This window comes from Epinephelus moara, chromosome 7 (genome assembly GCF_006386435.1).
Source record: "Epinephelus moara isolate mb chromosome 7, YSFRI_EMoa_1.0, whole genome shotgun sequence".
NCBI classification, from domain to species: domain Eukaryota; kingdom Metazoa; phylum Chordata; class Actinopteri; order Perciformes; family Serranidae; genus Epinephelus; species Epinephelus moara.
This window is the reverse complement of record NC_065512.1, coordinates 12527258-12539631: the sequence shown is the minus strand read 5'-3', so window position 1 is coordinate 12539631 and position 12374 is coordinate 12527258. Positions and strand designations below refer to the sequence as shown.

Sequence of the window (12374 nt, the reverse complement as noted above, 5' to 3'; positions counted from 1 at the left end):
GATTCTAAAGTCAACCCTAAACCCAACCACGTACTTTTGTTGCCTAAACCCAACAATGTGTGTTTGTTGTTGAAGGACAAAAACTCAATTCGCAGTGTTGTACTGACGTAGTGCGTTTATTTTGAAAGAGACTGTATGTTCATGTTAAATTTCCTGTGAAAACAGAAGTGTATTTTGAAAGAAGACAATGCATGTAACAGGCAGAACTTGACATGGTGTCCCAGAACATCAACAACCAACATACCCAGTGTACCTTTCATGTCGTATGTAGATGTGGAAGGCCCATGACCAAACGTCAACATGTGACGAGGTGGGAGTGAGAATATGTTGGAGCTCTATATAGCCATGACTTGTAGATATGATATTAGGCTCCGCTGCCCCCAGGGCAAAAAACAAAGCTTATGCAGCTTCAACAATCATATTGTATCTCTTGCCTAACATTTTTTAAACACAACCACAATCTGTAAAGCTACTGTAAATAACAATTTTATTTTTTTAATCCTCAGCTAATTCAGTTATTTGTTTGTTATATGAGAATGAAAGACATCTGCCAGATACAGTTGGGGCTGATTAATGCAGTTAATAGCTTGTATTCTGTTATTAAACACATCTATGGCTGGAAAAAGTTGGATTCTTGAAATTAAGTGCAGATCTTTATAACTGTCCTTGCACCACCAGACTGTTTATATAATAGCTCCTCATTCCTTGCCTTGTTTCTGCCTGTTGTTTATTGTTGGCTCATTGTATGTCTGCAGTACTCCCTGATGGACCTGCTGTCTAAGATGGTGGTGGGTCAGCCACACTTTGTGCGCTGCATCAAACCCAATGATGACAGGCAGGCACTGCGCTTCTGCAAGGAGAGGGTGATGGTGCAGCTGCGCTACACCGGGATCCTGGAGACAGTGAACATCCGTCGGCAAGGCTACTCCCACCGCATCCTGTTTGAAGAGTTTGTCAACAGGTAACAGCGATGTAAAGACAGGCAACACCTCCACTCTGCAGCACGCACACATGTGAAGTGCCGACACAACCCCAGAGATAGTGCAGAACAAGCGAGCCGTGCTCTGCATCACACAAAAACACGGGTTCTTTAATTAGATGGGGGTACAAGTTGAGCAGAGCAAGAGGCTGACTAATTGGCAGTCATTAGTGATCGTGCAAGACAAAATCCAACAGCTCTTTTAACTGGGTGGATACACCAGTCTGGAAAATATGGATAAAATTCAAACAGGGAGGAACTGTGATTATAAGGGGTGATGCATTTTAATGGATTTCCTTTTACTATTCATAAAGAGTTTGTTCTTTAGCTCGCTGACCTGGAAAAGCTCAAATGTAGTCTCCGTGTCCCATTGGTATTACATTAGAACACAATTAAAACAAGATTCCATCATTAGGGTGGGCTTTACGTAAGGGTGTTGTTTTTGTTTTTAAAAATGTGGGACAGGATACGATAACTGTTAATAAGTGATACACACTCCTGTTCAAATGTCCAACCCCAAATTTATAAAGTGTACACCTCCGAGCCCCGTTAAGGAAGAAATACACATACTTAATACGAGTCTGTGGGAAAATGCAAGGAAACTGTTTGATCAGTTTTCCTTTGAAAAATATTCTAGCCACCTCTAATGTGGAGACTTTAAGTTGATATAAAATTTAATTAACTCGGGCTTGTGGCCTGTAGGGAAAAAACTTTGAGATGGCTGGTTAGTCTCACTGCTTTAGGGAAGCTTTAAAAACTGTGCTTAATTTTGGTGACCTAAAACTTTGAATGACCATGTTTTTTTCCTGCATGTTCGCATTTTGGTCCCAATATTAAAAAGTGTTTGATTATTGGAAAACCTTAAAAAAAAACGAACGGATGATGTCACTGTTTTCCCAACAACACCTGTGCATGAAGTGTGTGTGAATGAGAGGTAGGATTACCACTTCAGACTACATTTTAACCTCGCTATTGAATCCATATGATCCTACCTGAGCCAGGCAGAAGTCATACAGGCAGAACCGAACGGCTAAACTGCACCTTTAGTGAAAACTGATTTAAATTTGTGCTCTCATATCAAAGGCTCGTCTGATGTTGCCAAGCAGTGCTTTGTATTTACCATCAAAGAAATAACAGGTATCAACAGGAATTAGAATGAAAGGCTGTAGACCGAGGCGGGGAGGGGAGTTCAAAGAAGTTTTTCTTCTTGTTGTTCTTCTTTTTGACCAACGCCAGAACACAAGAGATGAACCAGTCGTTTTGGAGCCTTGATGTCCCTGAGCAAACAGTTAGAGCCACATTGTCCTATGCTGGTATTTTGTAAACTACAACAAGAGGATCAGTGGACGGATCCAGACAATGTGAGTGATAAACATGGAGTGGAGCTGATGAACACTGATAGGCCCCGGCTGATGGGCATCTTCTGTGGCCACTGAAATAAGAGACGATGATCCATTCAAAAGAGCTCCAACAAAGAGCCTCTGTGGAAGACTCATGTCTCAGTCAGGCTCATTTTTCTGCTGTGACTGAGCAGGCGATTTTCCAGCTATGATGATGCATCTAGTGTGGAAAAAGATGTGAAGATATCTAGTCTCTTCTTTTGACCAGTGTTGGGTTAAATTACTTTAAAGTCTTGTCAGTTACTGAAGAAGAGCTCTGTGTTTGTAATCAGTCATGGGTTTGTCCTGCACAGAGGATTTTTTGGTGTCCCCCAAAGGTCTTAGGAAGTGCCAAAGAAAAATCACCATCACCAAAATGATAAGAATGGAAATTTAAAAATAGATATTCAAATCCTCCCCGCATGTCTTAAACTGCAATTTATCAAACAACTTCTGAACAAGCAGAACATGACCTTAAATATGTCTTTAACTTGTAGTAAACTGGCTTCTCATCCACAGCCGCTATATTTTACACATGTGACTAGCGCTGGATAAGCAAGCTAAGTTGCACTGTTCTGACTAGGTCTGAATGTTTTGCTGTGAAGCCACCACTAATGAGAGAGAGGACAGTGTGATTCCTCATAAAATAAAAGCTGTTTTATTTCTGGTAAAAACCAGAACCACAGCATACTTTTGGCTTCATGTCCTGCCTCCTTTGCCACTCATCTAGGCAAGAGTATTCCCAGTGGGTCAGAACCATAGATGGACAGCATGTCACTTTATCCCACTATACAAAAATGAATAAAACGCTGCCATCTAGCGCTTGTGATGTAATTTGGAGCAAGAATCTGTGCAGTAGCGATCTCCATTGTATCAAGCTCCCATCCATACACCCGTCCGACCAACTGCAAGCAGCGCCATTGATCTTGAGCACACTGATTGAGGCACATAGCTGCCAATCATGACGTCATCCCCCTTTTTATTGCATCATATAGTTAATTAAAAATGAACACTTGACCATACATCAGTGTGGTAAGAATGACCTAAAATGACAAAAACCATGTTTAGGAAAAATTTATTTGAGGTGTTCATCGAATTTTAAGTGTGGCCCATGTCCGGTCTGCTAACATGTAGGGGCCGGGGTTTATGACCTATACTGCAGCCAGCCACCAGGGGGCAATTGAGATGTTTTGGCTTCACTTTTGGGGAGCTTTCATCTCGTCCGCCTTTACATACAGTCTATGCAGGTGACACAGATGAATTGTGTCTGCTTTTGACAGATCCGGGCTAGATGTCTTATCCTGCCGTCTTTATGCTAAGCTAAGCTAGACAGACATGAGAGTGGTATCAATCTTTACGTCTAACTCCAGGCAAGAAAGCGAATAAACATGTTACCCAAAATGTCAAATACTAGAATTTCTAAAAACAAATTCCAAAAACATCTTCTTTTTTCCTGACACTGTGTCTTTTGTGTTTTACGGATTCCCTCTTGAAAACTCCAAAAAAAAAAGAAAGATGACAAAATAAAGATAGCAGCATCAACACTCCGTGAAGGTCTGATGTGTAGGATTTAGTGACATCTACTGGTGAGATTGCAGATTGCAACCAACTGAACTTCTCCCGAGTATCAAGTGTGTAGGACAAATATGGTGGCCAACACGAAAAATGCAAATGGAGCCTGTGTTTGATTGGTCTATTCTGGGACACTGTAGAAACAACATGGTGGACTCCGTGGAAGAGGACCTGCTGTATGTAGATATAAATGTCTCATTCTAATGTAACAAAAACACAACAATTCTTTTTTTCAGGTGATTATACACCAATGAAAACATAGTTATGAATATTATACTTAATTTCTGCCAGTATATCCCCATAAATCCCACACACTGGGCCTTAAGTGGTGATCAGATAACTGTTATATTCATTTTTTTCAGATATAATCTTGATCGATGATTTTAAGCTTTAATTTTATCATCTGATCACAAAATCTTGATTACACCATGTCAGCTACAAGTTGACTCTGCTCTTAAACTGCTGTAACCACATAAGATCAAATGTTTCCTTTCTTTTACCCTGTGCCTGCCCTCATAGATATTATTACCTCGCGTTTCGGGCTCACCAGATGCCTGAGACCAGCAAAGAGAACGTTGTCGCCATACTGGAGCGGGCCAAACTGGAAGCCTGGGTGCTGGGGAAGACAAAGGTAATGCGATAAATACACCAAAAAAAGAAAAGAAATGTAAGAAATCTGTGTTTGTGTGATTCATTTTAGCTATAATCAATACAATGTGGAATATTCTAACCTGGGCTGAACATCCTGTCAGGTTTTTCTGAGGTACTACCATGTGGAGCAGCTCAACCTGCTGCTGAGGGAGGTGATAGCACGGGTGGTGGTGATGCAAGCTTACACTAAAGGCTGGCTGGGCGCCCGACGTTACCGAAAAGAGAGGCAGAAAAGAAACCGCAGCGCCATCATCATCCAGTCAGGTACACCAGTATTAATTAAACAGTAAACAGATGAAAAGAATCATTGCAAATGAACGTGAAAATGTATTCTGCTACCACGTAACGATGAAACAGGTGCAAATTTGATGTGAATCTGACCGCTAGTTTCTCAGTGACCTCCAGTCTATTATGTGCCGGCAAGTCTTCATAAAAGAGATGAGTTTGATAACCACAGCTTGACCTACAAGGGTTAAGAGCAATGCTTCAGAGCAGACAATAAGACCTCAGAGAGTTCAAAGGGATCCATCCCTCTGCCACCTGGTTTAGCAGTGTTTTGAAGTGGGATCTTGTGTAGTATGTGCAGTCTATTTTGTTTCACAGAGGCAGGTCAGCAATCTCCTGCACACACACACACACACACACACACTGTCTCTTTCTCCTCTTAGCCTGGAGGGGCTATGTTGCTCGGCAGAACCACAAGCAAATAAAAAAGGAGCGGGAAGAGGCTGCTATCCGCATTCAGTCAGGTAAAGAAATGTTTACATTTTTCCTCTGAAGTTCTTCATATATTCAAGTGCGGACCTCTGGAATTTCTCATGTGTTCGGTGGAAATAAACGCCACTTTTTCATACGTTTTCAAAAGGAAAAAGGGATAAAGGCCTGAAAACCGTACGTCTTTGTGAAACACCTTTTTGATCTCAATGAGTGGCCTACGAAACAGTAATAATTAATTAATAATGCATAAAGAAAAGCTTTTGAAAGTTTGGGCAGCATTTGGTCCCCATGTTTCAGAAGAACAGTGCATACTGAGATCCTTTTTTTCCTTTCATCTCTTTCCCAGTAAAGGCAAGAGAGGGGCTTATCCCTTCTGTTTCCTCACGACTTCCTCTCTCAAATTCCTGGCCTATTACACAGCTCTCACATACCAGAAACAAGATGCCTTTTTATACTGTCAACCTTTTCATCTGAAATGTAAATTAATTCTTACTCAGTGTGCCTTGACGAAGATCAAAGTGGGCACATTAACCTTCCTGGGTCCCACCCCCCCTCCTTGGAGCCTCTCACTGGAGGACAAGGGAGGGTGCCAAAAGGGGCAGGAGAGAGGAGGGCAGGGGGAGGAGATTTGGCATTGTTTCCCCCAGCTCTCCTAAGGGCTGCCCTCATCTGGCACATGGAGCATCTCAGTCGCCTGCACACCTTGTGTAAATGTCCTCCATTAAAACCCTTGTAAATAACGCTGCAGAATGGGTAAACATGGTTTTGGTGTGAGAAAAGCCTCTCTGTCGCCGCTGTCTTTCTCTTTAGAGAAGTGTGTTTGTGTGTGGCCGCTGGGGTTCAGGGGGGGAGAACCTGAACCTGACATAAGTGGGGCCTCAGCCCCCCGGCGGAGCACTCCAGCACATTCACATTGTGTGTTCTCTGCAGCTTATAGCCTTTGAGGTGGGCTGCATTTGCATTCTGAAAATAAACAGATGCCTTTCAAATGTATGAGCCTGGTGGCTTCTCAGATCTCAGCGGGGCCTGGGGGACATGCTCACCATCGATCAGATTAGACCATGCAAAATAGAACCATGGCTCAACAATGTACTTGAGCTTTATTTTCCTGCGCATATAATTTTACAAGAAAAACACAAAGCCCGTTGATGGACTAAGTCAGCAGGCTCCGTTTACCATCCATCTGAGCCCAGTATGTCTCAATAATCACACAATGTTTTCCCACTGCTTCACTGCACTCTGCATATGGATGATAAACACATTTCACAGGCTGTTTTAGTGCTTCGTTAAGTTGTTGTGGATTGTGTCAATTGCAACAATTACATTCGATAACTGCCTCAGTGGAAAAGTCTTAAAAAATGTAGTGAATTCCTTTATCTTAAAAAAGGCCCTAATTGGTATTAAAATCTCTTAAAGGATTTGCCAAAACGTGGAAGGTAGGATTTTGTGATTTGTTTTTTTTTCTGATGTTGCGTTATAAAATCATAAAGTAGTTGGTAACATCTACTTTTTAAAAATAGTTTACTGAATGCCACAATTTCACACAGATCAGGATAGCAGAAGCAACAACACTCGCTACACACTGCTAGCTAGCTTGCTCTGTATCCTGGACGACATGGGGAAGCACAGATTGAACCAAAATAAGCTATTTAACCAAGATTTCACCGCATAGCTTGAACCAGTGCAAGGCAATGTACGAAGCTTAGTTTGGTTAATGTAATACCTTTTTTAAAATCTCACATGCACAAAATCACAACGCTCCCCTAGGTCTTCTCTACCCTCACCTCCGCCATGCATAGAAGGTGTTAAGAAAAATCTTTATATCAAAGGTGCAGTGTGTAGATTTCGGGACATCTATTGGCAGAAACTGTATATAATATTTATAACTATGTTTCATTAGTGTATAATCACCTGAAAACAAGAATCATTTTGTTTACGTTACCTTAGAAGGAGCCGGTTATATCTGCATGCTGAGTGGGTCCTCTTTCGTGTAGTCCGCCATCTTGTTTTTACAGTAGCCCAGAATGGACAAATCTAACACCGGCTCTACTGGCTCTCTCTCATTTGTGTTTTCACACCAGCCACCGTAGTTCTCCACACAGTTTCAGTTCTGCAACCTCACCACTAGATGCCATTAAATCCGAAACACTAGACCTTTAAATTCGAAGTAGATTATCTCACTTTTTCACTGGAATGAAAATATCATGATTTATACATTTGCCCAAATTGTTGCTGTCAGTTCATGATTTTTTTTGTTGGTTTGTTGGTTTGTTTGCTGTCGTTATATTTTATTTTTGGTGTCAAAAAAGGTCGTAAATCTAACTTGCCTTAGGCTGTAGGAACCCTGGGACTCTATGTGTGTTGTTGGCAGAGGGAAGAATATGTTTTTCTGACCATGTGAGAGCATGTCTGACATTCATATCCTGTGCAGCTTACAGGGGCCATCAGGTGCGCCGGGACCACGGACCCCAGGGGCACATAAGTCACCCTGAGGCTGGAGGAAAGACCACCAAGGAAGAGCAAACAGGGTGAGCCTTGACATCTCTTGTCCTTCAGGGTTTGTTCTCACTGAAAGAGTGTTTTCCTGCAGTTTTGATTTTTGTTACGCCTTTACTGTTTCTCCATACAGCGCAGAGAATAGGCTCCACACATGACCTCAAATGAGACCACCATTAGAGACGGCCCATTGAGCAAGAGGTCTCATACCTGTCACTCATATTTAGTCCCAATGGACAGGCTCCTCTCACACTGTAATGTACTGTTGTTTCAAGCGGGAGAGAACGCTCCTCCCTGAGCACCACCTCTTTCAGTTTTATAAACGTAATAAATATCTTTCCACCAAGATAGCACACTTGTCTGACCACAAATGGGGTTGGGCGCTGCACTGGTCTCCAGATGTATGAGCTGAAGACTTTGCGTTTATTCAGCATATGGGCAGGCCAGTCATTAAGAAAGTATGTGCTAAGCAGGAGAGCAGCCACCGACTGAACAGCAGCACACGTGGTGTCAATGGTGGCTTTTAGCTCCATGTTTAGCTTTCCTCTGCACCACATCTCACACATGTCAGTTGTTACAAATTCTCTAATGTTAGTTTTGAGGTTACATACTAAAATGAATAGGAGCTCCAAAAAAGAACGCAAGAAAATGACGGTAAGGACAAATATTGTGTTGCATTGCCTATCAGCGCTGATCTTAAACCAAGTCATGCGAAGAAGGGATCTCGTTCAAATCTTGGGCGACTTTTGGTCAACGCTGTGCATCTCTCTCCAGACTCAAACTCCAAAATACAAGATTTACACATCTGAAAATGTTATGCTTGTTGTATACTCGAACCGAGCAGAGCCTCATCTGGGATTTTTCTCTCCGTGTTTACAATCATATTCCTTGGTGAGAAAAACTTCAAACCTCCACTTAACAATTCTGTTTAATCAGTGTTGGAATCTCTCCATATAGATTTATTTTGACATGATCTGGCCCATTTTCCTCCTGTAAGATCTATGTTCTCACCTACATGCTGTTCTTTTCCCTTTTGATATCCCTCCTCTCTGCCACGCATGAATTCGGTGTTTGCATCCAAATAACAGAGCCTCCAGTTGCATCACCAAGTCCAAACTGGATGAGATTTTGTTTTTCTTGACTGGAAGCATGACTGCGACTGGTGTGCGGCATTGTGTTTGCAAATGTTGTCTCATTCGGTGTTTGTTTTTTTAAATAATGCAACACTGAGTGATCACACACAGAAACACATCTTTGTCTCTGCAAATTGCATGATCATAAAGCAGAGCTGCTTTTGCCATTAAACAGGGAGACAAAAACAATTCAGTTCTGCATTACTGCGTCATAAACAGATGCTTACAATATGTGTTACAGTCTGTGTTCATTTCAATTATGAATGTGTCTTACTTTCACAGGTCTAACGGCCCAAAGAGCAAAGAGGCACACACGGATCACATACATAGAGGAAATGTAAGTAACAGAATATCAATGAGCATTTTCTTCCGCCCGACTTTAGCCATGTATGTAAAATGCTGCTCCTCTACAAAGCAGCTTTAACCCAGATTATTCTTTGGGAATTTTTTGAGTCCTTGAGACAAAAGAGTTCTCTTGCTCCAACCTTCATCTCAGCGGAGAAGACAGGGTGGTACGGGAACGAGAGAATCAAAAGGCTGGAAATTCACGGCTGAGAATAAATGCTCGCTCTTCCCTGAGGTGATTTGTCTTTGCGCTCCTCTTTCTACAGATGTTAGACCCCTTTTTTAGTAAAGACCTGAGGTTCTTTGGTAGCACTTTGATATCCTGCTCGGATTCAATATGTGAAATAGAAGAGCCACTCCGTGACTTGGAGCACATCACAGTCTTTGAAGTCTGATCCAATTTTTGCTGCTCACCATTTGATGTTGAAAGGATGAAATGAGGAAAATGTACAGTTTTTGCCAGTAACTCTGCTGAGCATATGTAAGATTAAAAAAGCAAAATCCTTTGGAGGATGTACTTAGAAATGTTAAGCAGATTAATACTTTCCTATAGCTCTTTTATTCAAAGATAAAATTAAATATGAGAGGAAGTCTGTATGAGCTGTTTTTTACCCTCACAATTAAGTCAGTGTGGTGCTGTTTGCTAGGAGGTAGGGCTAGTAAAGGGGGATATGCAATTGCATTAGCATTTGATTAACATTGCAAAGCACATTAATGGGTTTGAGTTATATGAGTGCCAAATTGTAAATTGTAAATAAATGAATACAGCGTCTACATGAGTGAATTGAAAAGAGGAAAAAAAAACACATTACAGAGAGCTTGCTTTAACTTGTGTCTATTTTTCCGCTGCTTTCATTGACATTGCTCTTCTGGGTGTGTTTACGCCTCCTCTTTCAAGGTTGGCCTCGATAGCCGAGACAGACAAGTGAAAGACATCAAGAGAGACAAAGGCAGAGCAGAAGACAGTGTAACGAAGCCTTGCAGGGAGACAGCTAGACTGCGAGACATGCAGTGTAAACAAGGTAAGCCCGAGCACAGAGCTGGCGGGTGCAGGTAATTACACAAAGAGACAGCAGAAATCCCGCCTTAATGGATAAAGTGCCATTTTTAATACGGGGCCCCTTTCAACCTTTCATCCCAGCCAATCCTCTGCTGCCATTCTTTGTTGACAGCAAAAAGAGAGAAGCATTATGGGTGATCATTTCTGCGGTATTTTAATAACCCAGGTCAGCTCATCATAAACGTCTCATGGCAAGTGGAGGGGGGGGGGTCTTTGGAAGTGGCATGAGCACTTCAAAGCTTTCATTCTCCCGCACGGCGAGCCCTTCACTAAGGATCTCATCAATGACTCTAATAGACCTGCACAGTAACGGTGACAAGAAAATACACAAACCCTGATTTGTTGAACATATGTTTGGTTTGCTTTTTGCCCCAGGCGATGAATTACATTAATTCCTGCTGCCTGGAAGGCTGAGTGGGTGGCTGTGCAGGGGGCCTCCGATTACGGCCGTCACCCAGCCCACCGCTGGGGAAACCTGGGTAATGGGGGCCCGGCCCTTCATTAATGTTATTAGAGCGGTATGAGGTAAGAGACGGAGGTGAAATAGCGTTTAGCGGCGCGGCTGAGAGATTACGGGGATTAGACATGATAATGTAACACAGACAGGGCTCTCCAGCGGGCCCAGGATTAGTGTCAGCACGCCACAGCAGGTCTGGGTTAGATAGCGGCTAATTCGGTAATGCTGCGTACAGGTGACCCCCGCTCCCAGGCATCACTGCCGCTGAAGGGAGGCAGTGTTTGATGAATTTATAATGTCAGAGTGATTATGGAGGGAAACGTTGCAGCAAATGCCAGTATGAGGGCATTTTGTATGTTTTGTCCTGTGTCACCAGAGCCTCCAGGCATTTTGAACACAGAGTTTTGAAATAAAAGCAGAATTCCTTCACTGTTTTTATTATTTCTTTGTAGTTTGACACACAACAACCTAAGATTGGTTTCATTTAATGTGTAAGAGTCACATTCATTTGCACTGAGGTTCCTGCTCAGCCTAAAATTAGCTCAAATATGAAGTATTTAGATGATGTCATGAGCTTCTTATCCATGACACGAAGGACAGTGCTCTACTTTGTATCACCTAATGCACTGATCCCCAACCTTTAAGGCTACTTGCAACCCCTTAACCCTTTAATGGTTTTCTCAGCTGTTTGGTAAAACACATTTTGAGTTGGGATATTGTGTTAAAAATTAGTTGTACTTAACCCAACCTGATTAATCATCTCTAGCAGAAGTATGTTTGAGCCAAAACAATCCCCGAGTGGAAATATAGTCACTAAAGAAGGAACTTTAAGGTGATGCTGATAATACTGGAAATAATGAACCAACAAAGGCTAATTTAACCGCTTTGACCACTTACCCTAAAGCCTAAAGTGAACCATGGTTTAAAAATGTGTTTTTGTTATATGTCAACTGTTGTATACAGATTGTTGAAAGTGTACTTCTACTGTAAAAAGACACCTCAGCTGGTGGAGATTCAGAGTTAAAGGTGGTTAAAGGGTTAAGATGAAGCAATGTCCACTTGCGACCTGTCTTTACAGGCTGTGGCCTCAGTGAGGAAATGACTTTCGAGCTGCTCAGATTGTTCAATTTAAAGGATTTTTAGAGCAATTGGGAGGTGAAACTATCCAGGAAAAAAAGAAAAATTAAAAAAAATCCCCTATATTATATGGTACATATCACTAGTAATGTCAGTCTAGAATTAAAAAGAATTTCAAATTGTTTCCAAGAAAAATCACCTTGTTTTTACAAGAATTTCGTATAAGTTAGTGTGTTTGTCTTGAAAAAAGAAAGAAGAAATCAGTTAGCTGCTCCAGAATGAACAAAAATGAAATTTCATTTTTAAAAGATACTTCTAACAATTATCTATCAATCAATCAATCAATCAATCAATCAATCAATTTTATTTATAAAGCCCAATATCACGAATCACAATTTGCCTCACAGGGCTTTACAGCATACGACATCCCTCTGTCCTTATGACCCTCGCAGCGGATAAGGAAAAACTCCCCAAAAAAAACCATTTAACGGGGGAAAAAAACGGTAGA

General features: G+C 41.7%; 1 protein-coding gene across 1 annotated transcript in view; it reads left to right on the top strand.

The window, feature by feature from the left end:
- Positions 1 to 12374, top strand: part of myo3b (myosin IIIB) — an 89925-nt gene that overhangs the window by 55371 nt on the left and 22180 nt on the right. The window contains exons 28-34 of the mRNA XM_050048245.1: positions 756 to 961; positions 4450 to 4561; positions 4683 to 4845; positions 5250 to 5330; positions 7730 to 7826; positions 9210 to 9264; positions 10171 to 10294. Coding sequence (XP_049904202.1) covers positions 756 to 961; positions 4450 to 4561; positions 4683 to 4845; positions 5250 to 5330; positions 7730 to 7826; positions 9210 to 9264; positions 10171 to 10294 — 838 coding nt within the window. The remainder of the gene's footprint in view (positions 1 to 755; positions 962 to 4449; positions 4562 to 4682; positions 4846 to 5249; positions 5331 to 7729; positions 7827 to 9209; positions 9265 to 10170; positions 10295 to 12374) is intronic.